The sequence below is a fragment of the Bufo bufo genome, chromosome 11, assembly GCF_905171765.1.
Source record: "Bufo bufo chromosome 11, aBufBuf1.1, whole genome shotgun sequence".
Classification (NCBI taxonomy): Eukaryota; Metazoa; Chordata; class Amphibia; order Anura; family Bufonidae; genus Bufo; species Bufo bufo.
Window position 1 is genome coordinate 27,491,057 of NC_053399.1, and position 27,056 is coordinate 27,518,112.

The window sequence follows — 27,056 nt, forward strand, 5'->3', positions numbered from 1 at the left end:
TGAAGAAAGTGAAAGGGTCTGAAGACTCCCTGAAGGTACCGTACCTAATGAATGTACTCTACCTAAAGCTATGAAATAAACCTAAACTCAATTTAATCTATAAGGAGACAAAATGGCCACCTCTAGGAATGTTGACACTTATAGGTTGATTAATTCAAATGGAGAATATAGTGATTGGTTTACATCTGTACAAGTAGAAGACCATTTTTTGGGGGCTGTACATCTTCATTAAAGTATTTCTTTGATAAAGAATTTGTTCTGGAAAAAAATGAATTACCGTAGCATTTTCTAAAGGAGTAAAAAAAAAGCTGAGTTTATGTTTTCGAAGCATCTGAAAGCAGACATGGACATAAGATGTAAAACACAATACAGTTATATACAGTAGTGCCTCTGACCTTGCCAAATGGCTAATAAGAGACTCCAGTCTGTGCAGTTCATGGTTGACTTTCTTGGTGAGTTGTGACCACTGCTGTTCCATCTTGTTAATCTGTCCGTCCAGTTCTGGACAAGCCACTGCGCTTTGTAACTTCTTACCAGCCACAATGATCTGGCTCAGTCGGGATTCATTCTCATCGATATTCTTCAGAATTTTCTGAAATGGTAATACAAATAATGGTTAATATTTTTATTGTACTTTTGGTTAGTGTAAGGTCTGCAAAACTACTTATTAAAGCGGTTGTCCCATCTGGTCTATGCAGGGGGACATTAGTACAGTGAAACCTCTCTAGAAGACCACCCCTTTATTCTGACCAGCTTTTCTGTGACAGATTCCATTATATATTATGCACACTGGACATTCTCTTTGAGAAGACCATCCTCCTCGAAGACCATTTTTCTATTTTGGGTGGTTGCCTCAAAGAGGTTTCATCTTATTACACAGTGACCATTCAAAAAAATTGGACGACCACTGAGTCAACCAAACCAGGGGCTGCATTTTTGAGCAGTTCTCTATTTTGACTCATAAAGGGGAGGGTGTTCTTGGCTATGGAATTTGATTTCTCTTGATTATCCAAATAGCTCTTAGCATTATATATTAGGGAACTGCGGTATCAAACCGATGTACATTTTTATTTATCTAAAAAAAGTATCAGCCATGTTTAGAAATGATTCACCATCACTAGTCATCATCATTATGGCCACCTTAAGTTCTACAGTATTTTGATATCCACCGATGATCTGGAATTACCTGGTAAACTTTTAGCCGTTCTGTGACCCTTTCTATCGATTCCTCCACCAAACTACTCGTAGGGATCATGGCTTCCAGAGCGTCATATTTCTTACTGAGATAATCATATCTTGAGTCAAAGTCTTTCCAGTTCTGTGGGTGTGAAGAACATACATGATGTACAAGCCATTAATCAATAGGGTGGAGTTTCTAGGCCACAACTATTTACAAACTGGGTTGTAAAATGTAGATAAGATAACAGGAGAACTAGGCTCTAGATATACAGGTAGGGCTGTATTAGACATCTTAATGTGGCAGACAATTGTCTGGAGGGCAGTGTTTCCTCCCGGCAATAGCCTGCTCACTAGCTGAGGAGACCGCTGCTATAACATGCAGAGATCTCCTCTGCAGTATGGGGAGGAGCGATCGCTATGCCATAGCTCTTTCCCATGCTGTAAAGTGGTTTGCCGGTGGCAGATCGTGATTAGACCCCACAATCTGCCACCTGCAAACAATTATTTTTTAACAAGTCAGAAGATTTGGATTGCGCGATGATCGTTTGGTCATTCATCGGGCAATTGGTAGCAGTATTACATTGGTAGATGATCGCAATCGCTCGTTAGCGATCTTTTGCAAAAACAAAATCTGCAGGTGTTATACAGGCTTTAGGTGAGCACTATAAAAGCTGGCCATATGCATTAGAGAATGACTATTTAGCCAACTCCTCCATCCAAACTCACGCATGCTCGGATTGGCCAAAAATGCATGTATTATGAATGGCGAAACAGAAGTAAGCTGCAACGTCTTGTACTAACTCACCTCCCTGAAAACAAGAGGCTTAGGTACATTAAAATCCAACAGTCCTTCTCTCTCCCAACGCTTGGCATTGGGGGACAATAGAGAGGCTTTGATACATATTAGGAGGTCAGGTGGTCATGCTAAAATCAGTGGATTCAACTACACTAATCTACCATTGTAGGGTTTTTCTTGGATTTAAATACTGATGGCCTATCTTCAGGATAAGCCATCAAATATCTGATCAGCAGGAGCTCAACACCCTGCATCCCCGCTTATCTGCTGTTTTTGATTAGCTCAGGCGCCTCCACTACACAATGGACGTAGCTGTGTAGTTCAGATATTGAAGGTCTATCATGAGGACAGGCCATCAATATTAAAATCCCAGAAAACCCCTTTAAGTCAAGTCATTGCTTACAATTACCTTCATTAAAACAATCATATGAATACAGTGGTCATCCGACTGTTGTCTCAGAGCTTCTGCTTCTTGCGTCACAATCGTTATGCATTCCTTGTTAAGATCTGAATTTGGTTTCCGTGATGACAGGTCTTGGAGCAATTGAACTTGACTGTCCAGGTGGCTGAAAAATTTCTATTAAAGAAAAGAAATAAAAAATCTTTACTGTAACTCCAAAACAAAAATATATAGGGATTTGCATTACTAGCAACATGTCTGAAATATAGTATTTAAACGGGTTATCCAACCTCCCCAAAGATGAGTGACTGCCAGGAAACTGTTAAAAAAAAAAATATAAAACACTCTCCTATTTAAGCCCCTCCATTCCAGCCCGCTCCTGCTGTTTTTGATTCCAGTCTACCCGGAAGTGATGACATCCCATCTGTGGTCACATGACTCCTGTGGCCAATTACTGATCTCAGCTCTAACTTACTGACTTATTTAGCGGCTGACGCGTCAAGTTTTACTTCACGACACACATTGGTTAAGCGCAAAAATATTTTTAGATTGGATTATGCATTTTTAGGAACTGGGACACTTTTCTTAATACAAAGTTGCCAACAGTTACAAATTTGCAGGGACTGTCCCTAATTTTCAGAGACAGACCCGTCAAATTTAGGCTGTCCAGTGTTGAAATTGCGTTGGGTTTATATAATGCCCACCCATAAGTGGATGTTCCAGCATGGTTTTGGGGCTCTCCCAGGGTGGGGCTTACGCACCCTGAGTTTACCAACAATGTTGGTAAGCATGTTAATATTGCTATTAAACACCAGTTTTTTTATTGTGAAAAAGCAGATGTAGGAAAACTGCTTAGGAAAAACACTATTGCCCATAGTAGCCAATCATAAAGCAGCTTTCATTCTTCATGAGCACTATTAGAAATGAAAGCTGCGCTGTGATTGGTTGGGACGGGCAACAAGGACTGTTCTTCTCTTGGACAGTTCCATAAATCTGCTCCATTGTGCTGTGGAGCATTAGGTGTCTCACATAGTGATGTGAATCTCTTTAGCACAGTTGCCAGCAGTCCTTAATTTTTAAAGGCAGTCCAGGTAAATTTGAGCTGTATCGGGTCCCTATAGGTCTGGGCATTCTTTTGGCTTTTCCAAATTTACCACTTACAATGTTGGTAAGTAGGCTTCAGTAGTCGTTTACTTACCTAATTTTTATTACACAATCTATTAAAGGAAAAGTATAAATAGGCGACTAATCTGTCTGCTCACATCTCTCAGTAAAAAATAACCGTAATCCGAAAAATAAGGGCTGGGAACTTTGTGAGATTAGGAGGGAGATCAAGAGTGGCAGACAAGGACAGTAACTGCGTAAGACGATTAACTACCATTAGTCACCATCAGAGGTGTGTCACTCGATGTTATCTTAAAGGGCCACTGACCACTGAACCAAAACTGATTTGCTTAAGTTTGTTTGTCCACTTTTTGGTAGGAACCCCAATTTAAAGGGATGCACTTCTTCCTGTATTATTAGATTGACGGCCGATGCTATTTCTTCAGCTTTGGTCAGGCCCTTGGTCATAGTCGCCAGCAGTTCTGAATTTTCAGAGACCAACCCAGCAAATTTGTCTTGTCCTGAGCCAAAAGTGCAAGTGCAGTACAGTTTTATATATATATATATATATATATATATAAAGAAAGGAAAAAAGCAGCACACATTAACCACAGGTGCAAATCCTTATGGGGGCCTGTGACCAAGGTCCCAAATGTATAGAGAAGAAAAAAGGCAGCACTCCAAATAGTGATGAAATAGTGGATGGTTTATTCACCCATCTAGCAGCAACGTTTCAGCTCTCTCATTGGAGCCTTTGTCTAGCTAGACAAAGGCTCCAATGAGAGAGCTGAAACATTGCTGCTAGATGGGTGAATAAACCATCCACTATTTCATCACTATTTGGAGTGCTGGCTTTTTTCTTCTCTCTCTCTCTCTATATATATATAGAATATATATATATATATATATATATATATATATATATATATATATATATATACACATATGTGAGGAACAGAAGTATTTGAACACCCTGCAACATTTTGCAAGTTCTCCCACTTAGAAATCATGGAGGGGTCTGAAATTCATATTATAAGTGCATTCCCAATCTGAGAGACAGAATAAAAAAAATTAAAATTTCAGTAAATCACATTGTATGATTTTTAAAGTATGTATTTGTTTTGCACTGCTGAACATAAGGATTTGAACACCTGAGAAACAGAAAGAATTCTGGCTCTCAAAGACCTGTTACTGTGCCTTTAAAAAGTCCACCTCTACTCCACTCATTAATCTAACTTAGTAGCACCTATCTGAGCTCTTTAAAGACACCTGTCCACCCCACAGTCAGTCAGATGCCAACTACTACCATGGGCAAGACCAAAGAGCTGTCAAAAGACACCACAGACACAATTGTGGACCTCCACAAGGCTGGAAAGGGCTACGGGGCAATTGTCAAGCCGCTTGGTGAAAATAGATTAACTGTTGAAGCAATTGTTAGAAAATGGAAGAGGCTAAACGACTGTCAGTCTCCCTTGGACTGGGGCTCTATGCAAGATCTCGCCTCGTGGGGTATCACTGATGATAATAAAGATGAGGAATCAGCCCAGAACTACAAGGGAGAAGCTGGTCAATGACATGAAGAGAGCTGGGACCACAGTTTCAAAGGTCACTGTCTGTAGAACACTATGCCGTCATGGTTGCAAATCATGCCTTGCACAGAAGGTTTCCCTGCTCAAGTCATCACATGTCCAGGCCCGTCTGAAGTTTGCCAATGACCACTTGGATGATCCAGAGGAGGCATGGGAGAAAGCCATGTGGTCAGATGAGACCAAAGTAGAACTTTTTGGTCTAAACTTCACTCGTCGTGTTTGGAGGAAAAAGAAGGATGAGTTGCATCCCAAGAACACCATCCCTACTGTGAATGGGGGTGGTAACATCAAGCTTTGGGGGTACTTTTATGCGAAGGGGACAGGACGACTGCACTGTATGAAGGAGAGGATGAATGGGGCCATTTATTGTGAGATTTTGAGCAACAACCTCCTTCCCTCAGTCAGAGCATTGACGATGGATCGTGGCTGGGTCTTCCAACATGACAACGACCCGAAGCACACAGCCAGGATAACTAAGGAGTGGCTCCTAAGAAGCATATCAAGGTTCTGGAGTGGCCTAACCAGTCTCCAGACCTATATCCAATAGAACATCTTTGGAGGGAGCTGAAACTCTGTGTTGCTCAGCGACAGCCCCGAAACCTGACAGATCTAGAGGAGATCTGTGTGGAGGAGTGGGCCAAAATCCCTGCTGCAGTGTGTGCAAACCTGGTCAATAACTACAGGAAACGTTTGACCTCTGTAATTGCAAACAAAGGCTTCTGTACCAAATATTAACACTGATTTTTTGAGGTTTTCAAATACTTATTTTCAGCAGTGCAAGACAAAGAAATTCTTTAAAAATCATTCAATGTGATTTCTTGAAAAAAATAAAAATTTTATTCTGTCTCTCAGAGTGGGAATGCACCTACAATGTGAACTTCAGACCCCTCCATGATTTGTGGGAGAACTTGCAAAATCGCAGGGTTCAAATTCTTCTGTTCCTCACTGTATATATACACACACATAGGTATGTGTATAGATAGTTATATACACTATATCTTACACTATGAAAGGACATGTTGACACTCTGTTTCCTTTGGTGATTGGCTTTTCGCTACTCTATATGGCTTAGAAGCAGATTATGATACTCAAGTGAAAATACGAGCAGCAAAGTGTACCCCATGATAATTATAGGAGCAAGACCTTCAAGGTGGAGAATAGTTCAAGTATTCTTACATAGAAAAAGCTGCAAACCATGGAACGCTGCTAGAAATGTGTTGTCTTGAGTTTCTATGATTTCTATGATTAGGTTTTCCATTAACTATTAAAGGGGCTGTCCCACAAAAAATATTCTACATTTTTAAAACCAGCACCTCTATCTGAATACTTTTGTAATTGCATGTAATTAAAATTTAGTATAGCCACTGAGCTAGTCACTAAAATGTATCTATATAGCGCCACCTGCTGTTAGTTCTTTTACTTATTTCTCTGTCCATTTCAGTAACATCGCTGACATGGTCGCACATGCTCAGTTGCATCCTTTAACTGCCACCAGCCATGTCTACCTATAGAAGCTGTAACAGTTACAAGGAGAAAGCTGCAGCAGAAAGAACACACCCCCTGAGCTGTGATTGGAAGAAAGCTGCAGCAGAAAGGATGTACCCCCTGAGAATGGACACACCCCCTGAGCTGCCAGCCTGAGGGAAATCTAGTAAAGCAATTAAAGCAATAAACGTGAAGATCTCTGGTTCCATGTCAGGTACAGGGCTGGTTCTAGCTTTGCTGGAAAGACATTGCCATGTACTATATGATGTCTGATTTTCATTTTTTATGTTTATCATAGCGTAACCCTTTTAATAATGAATAATATAATAGAGCAGGTAAGAGGATGTAATGAGTACAGAGATTTATAGAGACAGTAACTCTTTACATAATTAAATGCCCACACTGAGCTGCTATATACATACCCTATGGTTCTCTATATGGGCTTTCAGGCTTTCTTCACTTCGTCCACGATATTCTTGACTTTTTTCAATTTTTTCTTTTCCCAAAGCCAGCAGCTCAGACATTGCACACAGCAGCGCGTCCACTTGTGACTTATTAATAACCTCACTGCTACACTTATCCTGGTTGGATCGAAGAATGTGCCAGGCGTCATCTAGGACATCCTAGAATAATGTATAATCATCAATACAGCCAGCCAGAACGAATATAAAATATGAAAATTATATAAATCTATAATAATTAGCAGCACATGTATCTGTTTTTAGCAGCAGAATGATTGGGGGAAGTAGTACCAATGTATAAATTGTTCTCTTCTCAGCACCAGCATTTTTACCACATTTGTGTTTAAAGGCTATAGACAACTTTGACAATATTTTTCCATGTTAGTATTTACTGTGGTTTAAAAAGATGAACAGTCTGCATTCTTCCTTAATTAATTTTCAAACCCCCTGATATGCTGTTTGCCATCTGCTCATAGTTTCAGAAGTTTCTCATATAGGTGTGTTCCTTCTAGGAATACATCCTGTGTGTAAGGCCTGTGTGCCAAGGATGCTGCTGTCTTCACTAGCTCTCATCTATCAGCACAGCCCATTCCTGTTCTTTTCCCTTCCACAGCTCATGCCATAACTCCTCTCACTTGTGTTGACAGTGCTTGATTCTGAGGAGTTTACGATTCAACCCTCCCTCACTCCATCCGGCAGGGTCTGCCCAGTGTGTTCTGCTTTCTCTTTACACAGCTCATGTGATTCACCCCTAGCAGGCTAACGTTTGAGTGATTTCTTCCCCATCTATGGTTCAGCTTTGGTGAATTTCCCTCCCTAAAAAAACTTGCGTATCCCCCCCTCCTCCTTTTCTGCTGCCCTCTCAAATACTGAGAGATGGGAGGGGGAGAGCAGAGAGAGCGGTAAGAAGCAAGAGCAGTGCTCTGACAGATTTATGTCCGAAACAGTAGAACAATTAGCTTTGTAAAGGAAATACACCAACTCCAGCAGCAATATGGTAGGACCTTTTAATGAAGACTTGGTTTATTTTATATTAAGTAATCAAACGAACAATTAAAAAAAAAATTGGTGGGACCTGAAGTTTGGACCATTTTGTGGGACTAGAAGTTTCAGATATCCTGCCATACTTAAGAGAAAGCCTGGCCAACTGCTAAATGTCTGCCCCCATAGTGGGAAATGCAGAAATACTACTAGCTGGGCATTGTAGTGCCATATTTTGAAAGAGTCAGCAGTCCGAGAAAGGAACAGAACTTAGACTATTTTCACTGTGGCACCAATTCCGGCAATTTGTTCCGGCAGAGAACAGCCTGTCAGAATTCTCCAGATCTGGCACTGCTGGATGCAAACTGAATGCCCGCTGGCTCCATTGACTGTAATCCAGAAAAAATGCTGATAATTGGCCAGGCAGAAAACACTGCATGCTGTGGTTTGTGTCCAGCCGATTCCCTGCATTCTATGCTGGAACCGGCGGCCGGATCACAATGCCACAGGTGTGAAAGTGGTTTTGGTCTGTCATATGGGGGCCGCCCCATGGTTGCACAGAAAAAGTGTGATAGTGCAGAAAGCTGCAAGAGAGAAAGACAGCACCCCTTGGTTGAATTTGAGAAGATTGTACAGATTGTAGAGAGACTCCATTTCTTATCTGTAGAGAAACTCAGAGGAGATCGGTAAACTGCCTGCTCTCTCGTACACACAACCTTCAGAGGAAATTGTGTAAAACATCTGTAAAGACTGTACTGACCCTTGTGAGTGCATGGATGTGCAAACTAACTCACAGTCTAAGTTCCCTATCAGTATGTCTTTGGGGTGTGGTAGTAAGCCCACGCAAACACGGGGAGAACATACAAACCCTATGCACATGTTGTCCTTGGTCATATTCAGAACCAGGACCCCAGCGCTGCAAGGCACCAGTGCTAACCACAGAGCCACCATGCCTCGTCATTGTCTGCACCAACATCTGCATTGCAACATTCATGGACTCTGCAAGGCACCCGAAAACCTATTTACACTACGGGCACATCCACTCCCGCCAGGCGGAGGGCTCCAGAGTGTGCCCCAAGGGAAGAAAGGGTGCGACTCCCTAATACTGTACACCAGCCCAAGGAGCAACAGCTCTCATCCTGTCCACTGACCCTGCGGACCGATTGTGGCACATATCCTTAAAATAGTAAAAAAAAAAAGGTCTGCAGTACCACTAATGTCCTTTAAGTGGCACAAAGCAACTAATAAATCTGTTATTGTGCTACTGTATAATGTACTATGTACACTATTTAGGGCTAGTATTATATATACTGTAGTTATGTAACACAATGGCATAGAAATATATATATATATAATGTAGAGTATCTAATGCCATGTTTGCTTGCCATAATTTCCATTCCATTATTAAAGGAGTTCTCCGGGCTACAGATACTGATGTGATATTAAGGACCTACCCTGAGAATAGGTCCTTAATATCACATCGGTAGAGGTCTGATTCCCATTTCAGACTGCCACGCTGTTTGAGACTGACAGTGTGTGGAGCCAAAGCAGAAGGCTCCATACACTGTGAAGTTTCCGGTGCTGGAATACCAAAGCTCAACCTGCATGGCCACTACACGGTGTATGGAGCTGTCTGCCTCCAGCTCTGTACAATGTATAGCATCTTGCTCCGCAGCTGCCCGAAACAGCTGATCGATGGAGGTGCTGCGAGTCAGACCCCCCACAATAATTTGATATTGATGACCTATCCGGAGAATATCTGTAGCCTGGAGAACCCCTTTACCTGGAGAACCCCTACTGATGCTGCCCTTGTTTAGGTCAAAACATCGAGCAGCATTGCAACATGTAGTGGACATCAATACGATCAGCACCTACAAAACCATTCCAAACGTCCAGCGTTCTCACCTCCAGTTTGTGAATCTCTTGATTGGAGCATATAGGGATGGAAAGCTTCTCTCCACTCTCGTTCAGGGATGAAACTTGGTTTTCAAAGCTCAGAAGTCCATTCTCGTACACAGATGCTTCCTGAGATGAACCACGAGTAGACACAATGGTTAAAGTCCATATGCCTTTATATAAAACCCTGGGCCCCATACAGCAAAATAATATCCCCATATGACCAATAAAGATCACTGATGCCCAACTGGCAGCGTGGGTGCCCTCAGGGTGACAGCACTAACATGCTTGTGTGCCTCTATCCACCACTAGTTATGATACAGATGGAATAGGGAAGGTGGATGAATAAATCTGATCATTGATCATTTTTTTCCAGGACCTATCCTTAGAACTGTGATAATAGGTCTGGAAGACGTTCCGCTCGTGCTAGAATTCCAGAATACGTCGTAATTGATAATTATCCAGAATTGGACAGTACCTGAATCATCTGGGCTGCCTCACAATTCCCTCTGTTTCTCAGCTTCTGGATGAGGTCAGATTTCTTCTTCACTAGGACGTCGTATAACTGGCGGATGTCATTCTGTCATCAGAAATTAAGAGAAAAAATAAAGCAAGAGTAAAACATCAATGTCACTACTTGGGCCAAAGGGCAACTTCAGTCAGAAAGGGGTCATTTTCTTTAACTCCCTATTCATAGAAAACCAATTATTAAAGATGTTTTGGCCGTTTTTCCTTTCCATTTCGGCAGTACTAATCCACTGAAAATGAAATACAGAATACTGTCCTTCTGTAGCAGCAGAGATAAAACTCTTATATAGATAGAGAACCCATTGTTATTTTATTGCCGCTGTGAGTAAAAGATGTCATCCGTTAGTATAATAGTAGACTATTAAAATTGGGATGACAGTATGACAGCTCTATGTAAAAGGAGGACGTTTTATCGGCCATTTTGTTGTAAGTTAGATATTGTATATTTCTACCTTCAAGAGTTAAAGGGGTTGTCCCACAAAAAATATTATACATATTTCAAACCAGCACCTGGATCTGAATACTTTTGTAATGTAATTAAATATTTTGTATAGCCACTGAGTTATTCACTAAAATCTGTCAGTACAGCGCCACCTGCTGTTTACTCTTTTTCTAATTTCTCTGTCCTGCTCACTGAGATGGAAGCACGTGCTCAGTTTCATCCTTCAGCTGCAGCAGAAAGAACAAGTCCCCTGAGAAGGTGCATGCCCCCTAAGCTGACAGCTTGAAATAAATCCAGCAGACCAATTGGATCAATGAAGGGGGAGATCTCTGGATCCATGTGAGGTACGGGGATGGGTCTAAGTTTGTTAGAAAGAGACTGTTATGTACTTTATTATGTCTGATTTTCATTTTTTACATTACTCATGGGGCAAGCCTTTAAAGGGGTTGTCCGGGTTCAGAGCTGAACCTAGACATACCCATAATTTCAACCAGACAGCCCCACTGATGTTAGCATCGGAGCATTTCATGCTCCGATGCTCTCCCTTGCCCTGCGCAGGATCGAGCAGTGCAAGGGCTCTTTTATTTACCATAACACTCTGCCGGGCAGAGGCTTCCGCCCAGCAGTGTGTTCGATGACGTCACCGCCTCTGATGGGCCGGCTTTAGTACTGACCTAGCCATTTTACAGGCTAGGGCAGCGCTAAAGCCTGCCCATCAGTGCCGGTGACGTCACCGGGCTCACTGCTAGGAGGAAGCCTCTGCCCGGCAGCCCTAAGGAGAGCCCGATTCGTCACCGGAACTCCAGAAAATGGCTTTGCATGAAATGCTGCGGTGCTCAAGTCAGGGGGGCTGCCTGGGTGAAAATGGGGATATGTCCAGGTTCAGCTCTGAACCTGGACAACCCCTTTAAGCGGAGAAGATAACTTGGTTATTAGTGTATATGTGCTGTGTTGTAAGGTATAACAGGAAGTCATTAATTGAAATGTCTTCTAATGGGATTAGTTATGTGTTAGGCTGATCCCGGGAGAGGTGGAGGGTTATAAAATTAGAGATGGAGTCTTAGTGACAGATTGATGCCTTCTACTGAGTCTTCTGGTATGGGTGTTGGTATCGATGATCGTGCGTGATATTATGTAATTCTCAGCTTCTATATTTTATGACAAGCAAACGCTTTTAGGGAAAATGAGCTAAGAAGAAGGTCAGTGTTAGATGATTCCTAGGAGAATATATTAGATTTTCGTGCGCCTAATGTGCTAGGAAACTTTTAGCCAATTAAGAATCATAAAGTGTATTAAGAGGCGTAGCTCCGCTTATGCATATTAATGTTTGGATGTTGTCATTTAACTGAACTTTTGCCCAATAAAGAATTACAAAGTTTGCCAAGAGGTGTAATAATAATGTGCTGAGGTCATCATGTGAAAGAATAATAATGTATTGATGATGTGATGTATGAAAGACACAGAAGTGAAGGCACAGCAGTGGGATGTGGCATTTTAAGCTATGTTAATGATATGCCTTTGCCATCTTGGGTAAAAGAATCTATTTTTTGAGAGAGGTCACCGTTACCACCCAAGACCATGTTAACCCTTCTACTAGTCCACATTCCGGAGTCTGCCTACTCTGTAACCTGCTTTTTTATTTATCCCAGAATAAAAATGTAAATTCCGTCCCAAGAAGAATTGTCTCAAGAATTTGCTTTGTGGTGGATTTACACGGGGCGATGAACAGCCGATTATCGGTAAGGAGGAAAGGTTCCTTCCCGAAAACTGGCTGCTCGTTCAGTGGGGGTGAAGCTCTGCATTCATATGTAACGATCACCTCCACAGTATGAGAACGAGTGATTGCTATTGTGTTCGCTCGTCCTCAAACAGCCGCATTGATTCTGGACAGCAGATCGCTGTTTAAACAGCATGAAACGATAATTTACTTGCCTGCATGGACGAAAGTTTCACCTGATGAACGAGCATTTTGCTCGTTCATTGGGTGATCGGTTGCACCTTTAAATGGGAAGATTGTCAGGAAGGAGCGTTCGCAGGATAGGTAGGTCATCAATATCAGTGAATAGGAAGAGAATATTCCAGTGAGTGATGAGCACCTTACCTGATAGTTACTGTGTTTATCCAGTTCCCCTTGCATATGTTTGGTTCTGGCCTTAGCAGTATTCCGAATCTGAATGAGCCAGTCCCTTAGGTCAATGTAACATTGGGACAAAATGCTGCTGTGCGCACCCTCGTGGGTGATTGGCGATAAGAGGGTGCTAGCGTTATAGCCCATTTCCTCTGAAAGTGCATTCAAATCCTCCGTAAGTTTCTGCGGAAAGATTAAAAATAATTTAAAATCAAATGAAGGTAGCAGTCTGTAATTCAAGGGTAGGCCCACCATGGTCTATAACCATGGGGACACATTGGTTTGCAAAAACGATCGGATGCATTACAGAAACAGAAAACGGTTACACACCACGTAAACGGAGATCAAGTATTCACAGGTATTTAGGATTTGTCCCCGGTTTACCTCATAGAAGGTCAGCTCTGCAGCAGCTTCGTCTCTGGTCAGGACATCCAGATCTAACATCTCCTCGATGTTCTGCAGCCACTGGGACACTGAACACATCCAAACAAACAGAGCTCCGTGTAGATTTCTTGTGCTCTCCTAGATAAAACAGTTTATATTCTATGTTACACTCTCATGATGATCATCCAGCATAGGATCTGTATAATTCTGTAGAGGAACACCAAGCCTGACCCTATCATAGTCATCAAACATGGTAACCATCAGTAAAGGTGGCCACACACCTAAGATCGCTGTCAGCCGAAACGCATGATGTTCTGAGCATACATGTGATCTCAATAGGGACACCTCTGGCAGCCGCTTATCTCCCATTACAACAAAGGACTGGGCATATTGACATCCAACATGCCTGATGCTTCTTTTCCTTGATATCCACCATTGGGCGAGAGTCAGGTCACCTCAATACACACTAGATGGTTGGCCTGTCTTGCTGACATCAGCAGCTTTGACCAATGCTCATCTTAGGCTACTTTCACACGTTTTAGTTTTCCGGTATTGAGATCTGTCATAGGGGCTTAATACCGAAAAAAAATAAATGCTCCAGTTTTGTCCCCAATCCTTGTCAATGGGGACAGAACTGAACTGAACAGAACTGAGTGCTCCAAAATGCATTCCGTTCCGTTTAGTTGCGTTCCCAGACCGGAGAGAAAACCGCAACATGTAGTAGTTTGCTTTCAGTCCTGGGATGCGGAGCAAGACAGATCCGGCATGACCCACAATGCAAGTCAATGGGGATGGATCTGTTTTCTCTGCCACAATAGAAAACGGATCCGTCCTCCATTGACTTTCAATGGAGTTCATAACGGATGCAGATGGTTGTATTATCAGTAATGGAAGCGTTTTTGCTGAACCCTGCCGGATCCAGCAAAAACGCTAGTGTGAAAGTAGCCTAATGTGTATGGCCACCCTTAGAATGACCAGTCCAATTTGGACAGTCCTTTTTCTTTAGACTGGTTCTCAGGCAATACCCTGATCAGGGGCGGATTAGCCATAGACCTTACAGGAAAATTTCCCGGTGGGCTGATGTCCTCCTCACTGCCGGCCAGTGGAAGCTTTTGGGAATGTATTTTGTGCTGCTGGCAGTATTTTGTGATGGCCTGTGGTATTTGGCTCTGTTGGGGTGGTATAATGTGCCACAATATGGTATTGCTGGCCCTGCCTTCCATCAATTTGGACCCGACTACAAAACGGGGCCACTTTTAGTATTTTTTCCAGGGCCACTTTAAGTTCCCAGTCCACCCCTAACCCTGATCAATGGGTGCCTTGCTGCTGGGATCCTCTGCAATCAGATGTAACCTGTAACAGAACTCAGCAGCAAGTGTTCAATTCCCCTGCAGCGCCACCACAGTGTAAAAGAAGCATTACACTGTTCCCCTTGAAATCACTGTCTGTCCATGTAATGCAGAGACATACTGGGTCCTCCAGAGCTAGAGGTGCTCTTTACAACCACAATAGAGGAGGGTCCTGAACGTGTAACTCCTCTCAAGGATATTAAATATAATTGGGTATTTAAGAATGGATTGTCTAAACCATAAGATGAAAAGATACAAAATAAATATTTCTTAATGAGAATTTTTACTTATTATGTCAGAAACGAAATCACACAGCGGTATCCTTACCTGAGTCAGAGGAGACGAGGCTTCTTCATTCAAAGCCTTAAGCCGGGTCAGGAAATGCTTGGATTCTTCTACAAGGGGCGATGTTACTGAACTCACTGGGATTCTGGATATCAAGCTGATCTTCACTTCTTTTGCAGCCTAATATTTTAAAGAAATGTTTTAGAGGATAAGTATTTAGGCATTTCCCAGATTTAAAGTGTCCATACAAAACAGGTAGAAATCTGATGAACAGATGATACTAGGCGGCCCGGGCATGAATGACATTTCCACTTGTGGCATCAATAGCCCATCTACAAGGAACAATGCTGTAAAAAATGTTAATGGTAGGAGGCTGAATAGTTCTTGGGGACTAGTCTGGAGCCTGAAATAATTTTAGAGTGGGGTCTGAATTCATTTTATGGTCTGGTGTCTGTATTCATTTAGAGGTCTGGTCTGGGGTCGGAATTCATTTTGGGGTCGGAATTCATTTAGAGGTATGGTCTGGGGTCGGAATTCATTTTGGGGTCGGAATTCATTTAGAGGTATGGTCTGGGGTCAGAATTAATTTTGGGGTCGGAATTCATTTAGAGGTCTGGTCTGGGGTCAAAATTAATTTTGGGGTCTGAATTCATTTAGAGGTCTGGTCTGGGGTCGGAATTAATTTTGGGGTCAGAATTCATTTAGAGGTCTGGTCTGGGGTCGGAATTCATTTTATGGTCATGTTGTCTGTATTTAGGGTTCTGGTCTGGGGTCTGATGAATTAATTTTGAGTTCTGGTCTGGGGTCTGTATTATTTTAGGTGGTCTTGTCTGAAGTGTGAATATATTTTGGGCTCTGGTCTAAGGTCTGAATTTATTTAGGGATGTGTTTGGAGGTCTGAATTAATTTGGTAATCTGATTTGGTTAGCTTCTCTGGGGTACAGAGAGAGAGAGAGAGATAGACAAGGGTGAGCATGGCTCACATCCTCCTCAGCCTCCACATGTAATTAGATAAAAAGATGGACTCCACTGCTGGCCAGGAATGGGAATGTGCCAGATGTTGGGGCAGCAGCACGCGGCTCAGGAACCCTCCCACCAAGTTAAATACAATATATAACCACTAATCCAGAAGTGTAACAGATCCTATAGGATCAGTTTAAGATATTACCTGTAATTTTTGTATATGACAAAAGTGTCAATAATAAGAAAAATCTTTGCACCAGAAGAGCGCTATGAAATAGGAGCCGGGCCTATTGTTTCCACAGTCTCACATGGTATCACAAGACTTACATCTGGTTCATTAGCATGTCCAGAAGACGTCGCCTTCATTCTGTATGACAGCTCCTTCTGTAGATAGAGCCACTTGCTCCAGGTAATATCTTCAATCACAGACAAAGGAGTTTTGCTTCGAGGCTTAGTGGGAGTTGAGGGCCCATCCCCAGCTGGGCTCCTACAAGAAATAACACAGCACAATCAATTCTGGTGTAAAAAGACCTTTACAGTCAGCAAATTGTCCCTTCAACGTTTAACAATTATATAAAGTTCCACAGGTCGTCAGAAGAAGGATTTAGAAGCTGCTTGTAACAACCATTATATGGGAACAGAAAGGACAAGAGCTATTTGCAAAATTTCTACATAGTTATACATTAACGTGGACCCCACAAGAGAATACAAGTGTACCTCAAATACAATTCAGTGTTAGTGCTGAGCTCTGGGACCATAGTTATGGTTGGGAACAATTAGCTTACGTAGGTTTTATCCATAGATGTGAAGAATATCTATAGTGATCTGTGCACATATCCTGTCCTTAAGGCCAGGGGTGAATTGGCCATAGACCCTACAGGGATATTTCCTGGTGGGCCGATGACCAGGGGGCTGCCTAAGCCCTCTGGAGAGGTACATTACTCTGCATTAATTAATGCTAGGAGCTTCAGGTAGTTATGTGTAACACACCAGAGTGGTGTTACCACTTCTGCACCTTGCTACTGTCTCTATTGGTCTGATGTCATCTTATGCATTGATTCCAGGTACTCCCCACTGTGCATTTCTAATGTTATGTAACTGTTGATGTAATGTGCCTGGTTCACCAGCAGGTGGCAGCAAATATGGCAGAGCTACAGTTAGATAGAATGGAACCTTCTATTCCATTCTACCCCCCCCCCCCCTTCTGGAGAGAGGTGGGCAAGTCCTACTTCCTGCAGGAAGGGTGGGGCAGATGCTCTAGTCAGTCTAGTTTACCCCCTGCTAGGGGACGGGTGCACAGTGGCACGTCTCTGCTAGGCGTGCCCACACCAGCGAGAGCACCTTAAGCTCTGCTGGCCATGGAGGCCAAAGCTTAAAGCCTCAGGAGCCAGGAGGAAAGTTCCCTGGCATAACCTAGAGTCAGACTACAGAAAATAAGTGCAGCATACAGAAGGAGCTGAGTTATACAGCCAGCCTGTCAGTACAAGAAACAGATATAGCAGAGTGGAGTTTGCCTGCCAGTTTCATGCTAAAGCTTGCTGGAACCAAGACAAAACCTGTAAACCGTTTTGGAGAATGTTTATTGAAAGTACAGCTGCCATTGAACTTCATCTCAAGGTCTGGACTCAAGTTATTCTTTTATCCCTCAATTATTCCCCCTATTTATTGCTTCGGAGCCAAAGCCTGGGGTCCAGCTGTATCCAGGTAGGAGCACCTTGACACACATAAAGAGACATTTTAGGCCGCAACATACCACTCTGCATTTCCTACACCTGGGACGCGCGACACATAGAGGGCCCTGGGACGCAGGCGGTCCCTCCTGAACCCAACTGCCTCAGGACAAATACTGTGGCGAGGGCGGCAGTATTTTGTGCTGCACTACCGTATTGCAGGCCCTGCCTACTTCTGTTGTTCCTGCCTAGTTGTGTTGCCCTGCCTTCTTTCAGTTTGGATCCGCCTACAACATGGGGCCACTTTTAGTTGTTTTTCAAGGGCCACTTTATGTTCCCAGTCCGCCCCACTTATGGCTGTCCATCAATCAACGTTCCTCAGTATCCAGTCCTACTGCATGTACGAGACCTCTCATTTTTTGTAGCCAGTGACTGGCGGCTTCATACATCCTTCATCGCAGACCTAAACTCAGCAGCAACACCGGTTACTGGATCACAACCAAAACCCCTGATGGTACCATTGCTAAGGTCCAGTGGGTGCTCTGTCAGTGTGCCACCCTAAAAGAACATATACTGGGTCAGTGCAATAGTAATACCTTGGGTGCGATGGTATGTGAATCTCTTCATGCGATATTGTGATTTCAGTAGGATGTTTCTTATTCACAATTTCTGTGCTGAAAACCTACAGAAAAGCATAAAATTATAAATTAACCTAAAAGGATAATTAAACATAATAGATAACTATATTATACTGATATCTACGGTGCTGACAACAAACATAGGTTAAAGATTTTTTTTGGGTTTGTTCTTATTTTTTTACAGGAGTACAATATACATTGACCCATCCTCAGGACAGCTCATCCATATCTGACCACTCGATCAGCTGTTTGAAGAGAGATGCAGCCTCTTCCTAGGCCAAAGACGTCACTTTCATTGGTCACACGGCTATCTGCAGCTCAGTCCCATTCAAGTTAATGGGCCTGGGCTGTAATACCTAGCACAGCCACTATACAAAGTACGGCGCTGTGGTTGGTAAGCTGTGAGGAGGCCGCAGCGCTCCCTCAAGTGTTGCAGCCTCTTCAAGCAGCTGATTGGTAAAAGTGCAGGGAGTTGGAACTCCACTGGTCAGACACTGATGACCTATACTGAGGATAGGCCATCAATATTTTGCTCCAGGAAAACTCCTTTAAAATGTATTTTCTCTAGTGGGGTAGAGTGGGGGGAGGGGGGCGGGGGGCAGTGTTACCTGTGCTGCCCCCTGGCCTTACTGCCTCCGCTCAGGGCCTCTGCAGACCCGCTCACCGCCGCAGCCCGGACTTCATGTAATGGTGTGTGCCTGTTCTGTAAAGCCCATTCTGGCAATGCACACCATTTTCACTGTGTGCATTGCTGTGGTGGGCTCGGAACAGGCACCCGCCATACTGCCCACAGCGTCCTGACGTTGTCCAGTGTCAGGACGTTCCTGTGCGGCGCTCCCGTTGGCCCCGCCTCCTTCCTCATGCCGCGCTGCTACTGGAAGAGGAGAACATGTGCAGCGCGGCAAAAGAGGAGAAAAGAAGAGGGGACGGCATCTTCTTGGACCTAGCCCTCTCCAAAGTGTTGAAGTGGCGTGTGAGATCCCCAAGGGCCAAGCCAAGTAATCTAAATTATATTTCATACACCATGCCGTACAATATACAGTATAATCCCTGTACCATGCCGTACAATATATAGCATAACCCCACAGTGTAGGTGTTATACTGTATATTGTACGGCATAGTGTATGAAATATAATGTACTTTGTATAGCATGGTGCAGGGATTATAATGTATATTATTATAAAAGGAGGCAATCATATATGGAAAGGATGGGGGCCATGGACTGGGGGTACTATGGGGTTGGGGGACATTATACAAAAGAGGCAATCATATACAGTATGGAAAGGATAGGGGCATTACAATAATAATACAGAGGGGGCCATAATTATTACAATAATACAGAGGGGCCATTATATATTAAAATAATACAGAGGGCATTATACATATGGGCACTATGGGGGGTAGGTCTTTTATCTAGTGGCACTATAGAGGGTCATTGTAACTACATGGGGCACTGCAGCGGGTCTTTATAAATACTTGAACCACTATAGGAGGTATTATAACTACTGCAGACAGTATAGGGGACTTTATTACTACTGCATGCTCTTATAGGGGTATCTTATAGAGGGGTCTTGTTACTGTTGGGGGCATTATTATTGAGCACATATTAATGGGGATACTATTGGAGGTACTGTGGGGCAGTGTTCCTCAACTCCAGTCCTCAGGGCCCACCTACCAGTCATGATTTGAGAGTATCCCACAGAATGAATACCTGTGGTAAGTCCTGAAGCACTGACACTAATTGTATCATCTGCTCAATACTAAGGAAATCCTGAGCACATGACCGGCAGGTGGTCCCTGAGGACTGGAGTTGAGGAACCCTGCTGTAGGGGACAATATTACCATTAAGGACAGTTTGGGAGCATATTATTATGGGGGACTATTTCAATGGAACTAGCTCAGTATTGGAGGAAGCAGCAGGATGACAGTGTTTAGGCACCAGGAAGGGGAGGATGATAGTAAAAAAAATTTCCATGAAACTCTGCAGAGACGAGACACGGCTAAGGTGTCATGGCGGTCTAATCTCCGAATGAAGACATTGAGGAAAGTCTACACGACAGGAGATGTCACTGGATGTAAGAGGTATGTGCTGCTGTATTCTCCTGTATATTTCGTAGCAATGTATGTAATGTCCATCCAAATATATGTTTCACGGTAGGGTGGGGGGTATATAGAATTTGGCCCACACTGCCTCAGCCCGGCCCCAGACTTCAGGCCAAACTGAAACTATTGCCCATGCGGCCTACCCGCTTCACTACAGGCTCCTCGGCAGTCAAGTGAATCTTTCCGCGCCCACCTCAGCTGCTATTTGCTGGGAGGGAGAGGGCAGCACTGCCATTGGCTGCCTGTGTACTTCAGCCTGCAGAGGCAGAAAAGAATGCGGCTTCGGGATTTAACATCAGGAAACATCAGGTTTCCCTGCATACCGCAATACTCTCGTATTTTGTAATCTTATTTATATATACTTATTTTGTTTTTTTCAGTAGTATGATTAAGTGGTGAAAATTATTAGTGCCCCCCATTTTTGACTGTGGTATCTTATGTGCCCCCCCCTATATATTGTTTCTAGAGTTGCCACTGCTTCTAAGAGGGAATAGGGGACCTCATGGAGGCACCATACAGAGGCACGAAGAGTGCCCAGAGTCCATTATACATAATATGTAATACTTAGTGCTGCATTAATGCAACCTCTTACTGAATGCAACAGGAAAGCACTGCTGAATGCAAAAAAATTATATATATACAGTATATATATATAAATATATATATATATATATATATATATATATATATATAAAATTTTTATCCCTTTTTTGTTTTACAGTGGGCCCCCTATGGGTAACATATGCCGTTGACTGTACCTCATGATATGATATGATCAAACGCAGTGGGCCCTGATCTCTAAGAGAATTAATATCTTACGTGAGTCTTCTCAGCAGGACCAGCAGTTCTAGATGGCAACGAATGCTGTACCTTCTCCTCCTTCACACCATTATGGATCTGGAGAAAATAGACTAATTCAGATTCCAATATTTATTTTTTTGTTTAAAAGGGTTTGGACAATCTCTTTTTTAATTTCAGAGAAGACCCAAGTGATCAGGTCTTATCTACAGAGGAACCCAGTAGCAAGTTTTCAATTCGGCACCACTGTTCATGTAATGCATTATTGTGGTGGGTTCTCCAGAGACAGCCATGGTAGCCATTCTCCACCCTTGCTAATTGATGGAGGTCCCAAATGAAGGATCACTCACAAGGGTCTGATAGAGTATTGAAAAGAGGTTTCTAAACCAAGCAAGCTCCATAAGGAGGTTTCTAAGGGTATACACACAATGATGGGTGTCACGTGCCCAACTTTGGTGGCACGGTTGAGTTTATTCTCTTTAATGTGGACTTTATTCATTTCTATGGATCTGTACTAAGTCTATGTATGATATGGCCTAAATACCAAAATATACAACCTGGATTTCTTTAAATGTACCCTGCAGAGATATACAGTATCTGTGAGTGGAATCATATTCCTTAAGAAGATACAGAGATGTCTCCATAAGGTAGGAAGCAAGCTTGGAAGATGTTGAAGGTATATAAACCCTATACAGAGTCATGCTACTTAGTGGACCATCAATGACAGTATACCTGTTCACTGGTAGACTTGACCAGGAGCATTTCTTGTACTTTATCTAAACTGTTCTTCAGAGTCTTTAACTTCAGAGATAAAGCTTCTGCTTCTTCCAGCACTGTCCCGTTTCCCTGTTGTCGGTAGTTGGCATCCTCCAGCAACGAGTTGATTTTCTTTTCTGTTTCTTGTAAGGTTTTCTGGAAGCAAAATAGTTCATGATGTAGCAGGCATCCATAGCGGTGGCTCCTGGTTATGGGTTACCATGTAGAAGTAGAGCCATCACCCTCAAGGGCATATATACACACAAGTGAAAGTTGTTAAAGGAAGCCTAGCACCTGACAATATTTTATGAACAAATTAGTTTTTTTGAGCAGTTTTTGTACACTGGTCCCAAAGCCTAATAACAGATGCCACTTCTTGGTCTGTACAGATTACTTTACTGCAGTAACCTGCTTATCTGCCATTCTAATCCTGCCTGTAATGGTATCACCCCTGTGTATAGATAAGACAGGATCCACCGTTCACAATAGGTGATTGTCACATCTAAGGGTTCTTTCACACTTGCAGCAGAGTGATCCGGCAAAACGTATGCCAACTGATGGCATTTGTAAGACTGATCAGGATCCTGATCAGTCTTAAAAATGCCTGATCAGTCAGAAAAATGCATTGAAATGCCGGATTCGTCTTTCCGGTGTCATCCGGCAAAACGGATCTGGCATTTATTTTTTTCACCTTTTTTTTTCGGTCTGCGCATGCGCAGACTGGAAGGACGGATCCGGCATTCCGGTATTTTGAATGCCGGATCCGGTACTTATACATTTCTATGGAATAAAATGCCGGATCCGGCATTCAGGCAAGTGTTCAGTTTTTTTCGCCGGAGATAAAACCGTAGCATGCTGCGGTTTTATCTTTTGCCTGATCAGTCAAAATGACTGAACTGAAGACATCCTTATGCATCCTGAACGGATTACTCTCCATTCAGAATGCATGGAGATAAAACTGATCAGTTCTTTTCCGGCATTGAGCCCTTTTGACGGAACTCCGTGCCGGAAAAGAAAAATGCTAGTGTGAAAGTACCCTTATCTATTCTTTCCCTGTACAATGACCTCTGCACAGGTCACACAGCATGCCTAAAAGACTCTCCCCTAGAAGTCAGTGAGGTCCCCTCCTGTCCATTGTGTCTATGATCCATGGGGCTGCCGTAAAGCAATTTTCTTAATGCTTTCTAAATGCTGTTAACAACAGCTCAGGCAAGATGGCCGCCCCCATAATCATGTTCAGGAAATAGAATTAAAAAAACTCCAATCAGAAAATAAAAACAGATTAGATAAAAAGGATATGTGTTACTACTATTACTATCTGGTTTTAACTGGCAGATAACATTTTTGGTGACACATTTCCTTTAAGGGTAGTCAGCTTTTGACAATCCATTTTGTTAGGAGCACCAGATGATAAGGTCATCAATCTCAGATTGGTGGAGGTCCGACACCTGTGGCGCCAGAAACTAAACAGAGTACGGACGGAAGCAGAAGGCACCGTACACTGTGTAGTTTCCGATGCCAGACTGCCACGCTGGGGTACTGCAGCCCCATGCAAGTGAGTGGGAGCTTAAAGGGGTTGTCCAGGTTCAGAGCTGAACCCCGACATAAGCTCCCCTTCACTCATTTACCATGATGCTCCGATGCTCCCCCTTGCCTAAAGGCCGCCCATTAGTGCTAGTGACATCACCAGGATCACTGCTTGGCGGAAGCTTCCACCTAGCATACTGAGAAAAAGCCGGGTACTTCACTGGCAGTAAACAAAGAGATTATTCCTTGCATTTTCAAAAGAGGCCCTGGAAAATGAACGGAATCTGATTGGTTGCTATGGTCAATACCAGTTTTGATAAATCTTGTAGGGATTAAGGAAACTGCCATAGCAACCAATGACGGCACAGCTTTCATTTTGATAGCGCTTGAAAAATGAAAGCTGCGCCGTGGTTGGTTGCTATGGGCAAGCAAGACAGTTTAATTTTCACAGTCAGCACTTCAAAAATGAATGCTGCGCTGTGGTTGGTCGCTATGGGCAACCAAGACAGCTTTAATTTTTTAGACAGTTTCTCTTAGATAGAGATAGAGGTATGTGTACAAGTGTTAATGGCTCTCATGACGTCAGCGAGCTGCCGGTTTCTCTGGGACACTTTCCACAAGGGAGGTGCGGCTGTGCGGACTCTGTCCGCTTGTCGTCATCGTACCTGACACTCAGCAAGTTGCTCTTCCACGCTCTGCAGCATATCCGGGTGCTGCTTGCTCTCCCCTGGTGACAGCGTCACCTCCCGCAGCCAGCGCTCCACCTCCGTTACCTTCCCCCGGCAGTCACTGAGGATCATTTCGGGCTGCACGTCAACCAAGGTTTGGCCGGCATCTCCCAGCTGTTCCTGAAAGAAAACCCACAACAGGTGCATAAGAGGGAGAGGGTGAAACGTGAAAAAGCCTGCTGCAAAGCCCGGCCAATGCTGCTGTGCACATACGTATGGCGGAGCTGAACCAACGGCTTATTCCCATGTGTAGAGAGGAAAGAAAACATCTCATGTGATCTAATGTCAACAGGTCCCTGGCAGCTCCTCTGCATTTACTCAAGGATTTTTTTTTTAGCATGGAGAGTAAACTAGATGGGCCCCACTTTTAATAAAGGGACTAGGGCCTATTAACCCTTGTGCACACCTCATATTTATCCCCCAGCTTTCCCCAGAATCCTGAATGACAGATCAGGATCATATTAGGCAATGCCAAGGATGCAAAAAGAATATATCGCTGCATATACAAGATGCATAGCCCTTCAGGAGTGTGGGAAAGCTGGGTGACAACTTGAATGGAACTGCCATCAGCCTCCGAGGATGCACAAGGCTCAACTGTGCTGTCACCAATCAGAGATATGGTGCCCGTAGCCTGCTATGGGTCCACACCTTACCTACAGGTTTCCGATGGTGTGGGGCGGCATGAATACGTGCTTCATCACGTTATCGGCTGGGGTTCCACTTTGCGATATGTTAGACATGTTTGGTCGCCCTCCCAGTGGATTTGTGCAAAATTGTAGATATTGCATGTACACGTGCGGTGTTATGTGATCCATGGGCTGCGAGTCTGCATGTGATCGCAACACAATTTAGCAGGATAAACTTATCCATTTCAGCCCCATGTTGTGCTTCTGGAGGAGAAAGTGGTCCCTAAAGGTGGCCCAATATACAATGCATGGCCTGTCTATGTGTCCATTCACACAGAGTCCATGTAAGCGACATGGACAATGTACGACTGCGCATGCGAGTTCATACTAGCACATGGCGTGACTATGTATCCATTCACACACGGTCCATAACAGATGGTATTCTGCTGTATAGATGCTGTACATGTGGGGCCTTATTATTACATGGTCTGTCCATTCGCACAGGGTCCATACAGATAGCATTCTGCTGCATGGGTCCTGTATGACTATGCAGTGTGCTGACCTGCAGGAGAGGTGTGGCAATGGCTGAAAATGGAGAGGAGAGGATTGGAGTGGTGGCGGTGGCAATGATGGTGATTGTAGTCCTCATGATGGCTAAATCCTCTTCCTGTAGCACTCCCTGGGTACAGTGAGAGGAGGGCGCACACTTTCTTCCCTTGGGGCACACCCTGGGATTTTTTGGGCCTCCTGCCTGGTAGTAGTTGGGGTGCCCTTGATGGTGGACGGTTGGCAGGGTGTGAGGCAGGAGGCTAGCCATAGGGCCAGTGGATGTATGGTGGAGTCAATGACCAGACCCGTTTGGTTACAATAAATAAAGTCTCTCTTTACTGAATAGATGATAGGAGTTGCTGCACTGAGAAGCTAGTAACTTTCCGCAGTTCCTTTAAAGGGGTTATCCCATCTTAGACAATGGGGGCATATCGCTAGGATATGCCCCCATTGTCTGATAGGTGCGGGTCCCACCTCTGGTACCCGCACCTACAACGAGAACGGAGCCGGGGAGAGTTGTGGCTGGAGGACCCCGGGTTTCCCAGGATCCGTCCACCACCAGGTGCAGCTCCCCGCCTCTCCCATTGAAGTGAATGGGAGCGCACCGCGCATGAGCGGCCTCGCTCCCATTAATTTCTATGGGGCCGACGGAAATAGCCGAGCCAGCGCTCGGCTATTTTCGGCGGCTCCATAGAAATGAATGGAGGGCGGCTGCGCATGCGCAGTGCGCCCTCCTCCACTTTCTCCGCTCCGTTCTCCTCAGAGGTGGGACCCGCACCTATCAGACAATGGGGGCATATCCTAGCGATATGCCCCCATTGTCTAAGATGGGATAACCGCTTTAAGAGAATATGCAGAGTTTTGGAGGGGAAAAATAGACACACTGACCTTTTGACTGTCTAGTTAAGCTCTGTCTAGACAGTTGTTTACATCTGAAAACTTCTTTATTCATCTCCTTTGATTTGTATTGAGGCTCAATGCAAGTCTATGACAGACTGAAATTGCAACATTGTTTCTGTTAGGGCACGCTTCTCTTCTCCACCCCTCCCACTAGAAGGTTCTAGTTCAGTTAGAAACTGTATAAAAGGAGAGCAGTCAGAGCCCTTAGTTGCCCCTAGGAGAGACTCTGACAGACTGCACAAGTGACCAGAAGAAGACACCGAGACTGACATACTCTGCCACAGACCCTGGGTCACCAGCCCTTCGACCAGGTAGCCAGCAGTACAACAAAGTTACAGACCCTGGGTCACCAGCCCTTCGACCAGGTAGCCAGCAGTACAACCAAGTTACAGACCCTGGGCCACCAGCCCTTCGGCCAGGGTACCAACCTTATAAGAAAGAAAGGGGGACAGGTAGCTCCGGCCTTTCCTCAGCACAGAATCTTCTTCTACCAGAGGGGAGTTCCTCCAGCAAAGAAGCAAACTGGATTACTGCAAACCCCATTGAGGTGCACCACGCCTTACCATTCCCCCAGGAGAGAAACAACATGTGGTGTCACCTCGATGTAGTGTTGGGGCCACCTCAAAGCTAGCCACTGCATGGGTCCATACTGCAGACACGTATACACACACCATGTGCTGTGTCTTTGCCTATGTGAGTTAATGTACATTCTTCTCAACCTAGAGGGAAGCAGCTGAATCAGCAGATAAATCATGAACGTTAATTACTGTTGGTTGTAAGGTTAGGAAGGA

General features: G+C 43.9%; 1 protein-coding gene across 1 annotated transcript in view; it reads right to left on the reverse strand.

Annotated features, from left to right (window-relative positions):
* SYNE2 (spectrin repeat containing nuclear envelope protein 2) overlaps nt 1-27,056 on the reverse strand; it is a 304,488-nt gene that overhangs the window by 83,496 nt on the left and 193,936 nt on the right. Inside the window, exons 65-78 of the mRNA XM_040412752.1 lie at nt 24,128-24,310; nt 21,912-22,091; nt 21,201-21,278; nt 18,237-18,322; nt 16,298-16,457; nt 15,050-15,187; nt 13,374-13,511; nt 12,963-13,172; nt 10,370-10,471; nt 9,901-10,020; nt 6,976-7,176; nt 2,385-2,552; nt 1,187-1,318; nt 396-592 (exon numbers count right to left, since the gene is read on the reverse strand). Coding sequence (XP_040268686.1) covers nt 396-592; nt 1,187-1,318; nt 2,385-2,552; nt 6,976-7,176; nt 9,901-10,020; nt 10,370-10,471; nt 12,963-13,172; nt 13,374-13,511; nt 15,050-15,187; nt 16,298-16,457; nt 18,237-18,322; nt 21,201-21,278; nt 21,912-22,091; nt 24,128-24,310 — 2,093 coding nt within the window. The remainder of the gene's footprint in view (nt 1-395; nt 593-1,186; nt 1,319-2,384; nt 2,553-6,975; nt 7,177-9,900; nt 10,021-10,369; nt 10,472-12,962; nt 13,173-13,373; nt 13,512-15,049; nt 15,188-16,297; nt 16,458-18,236; nt 18,323-21,200; nt 21,279-21,911; nt 22,092-24,127; nt 24,311-27,056) is intronic.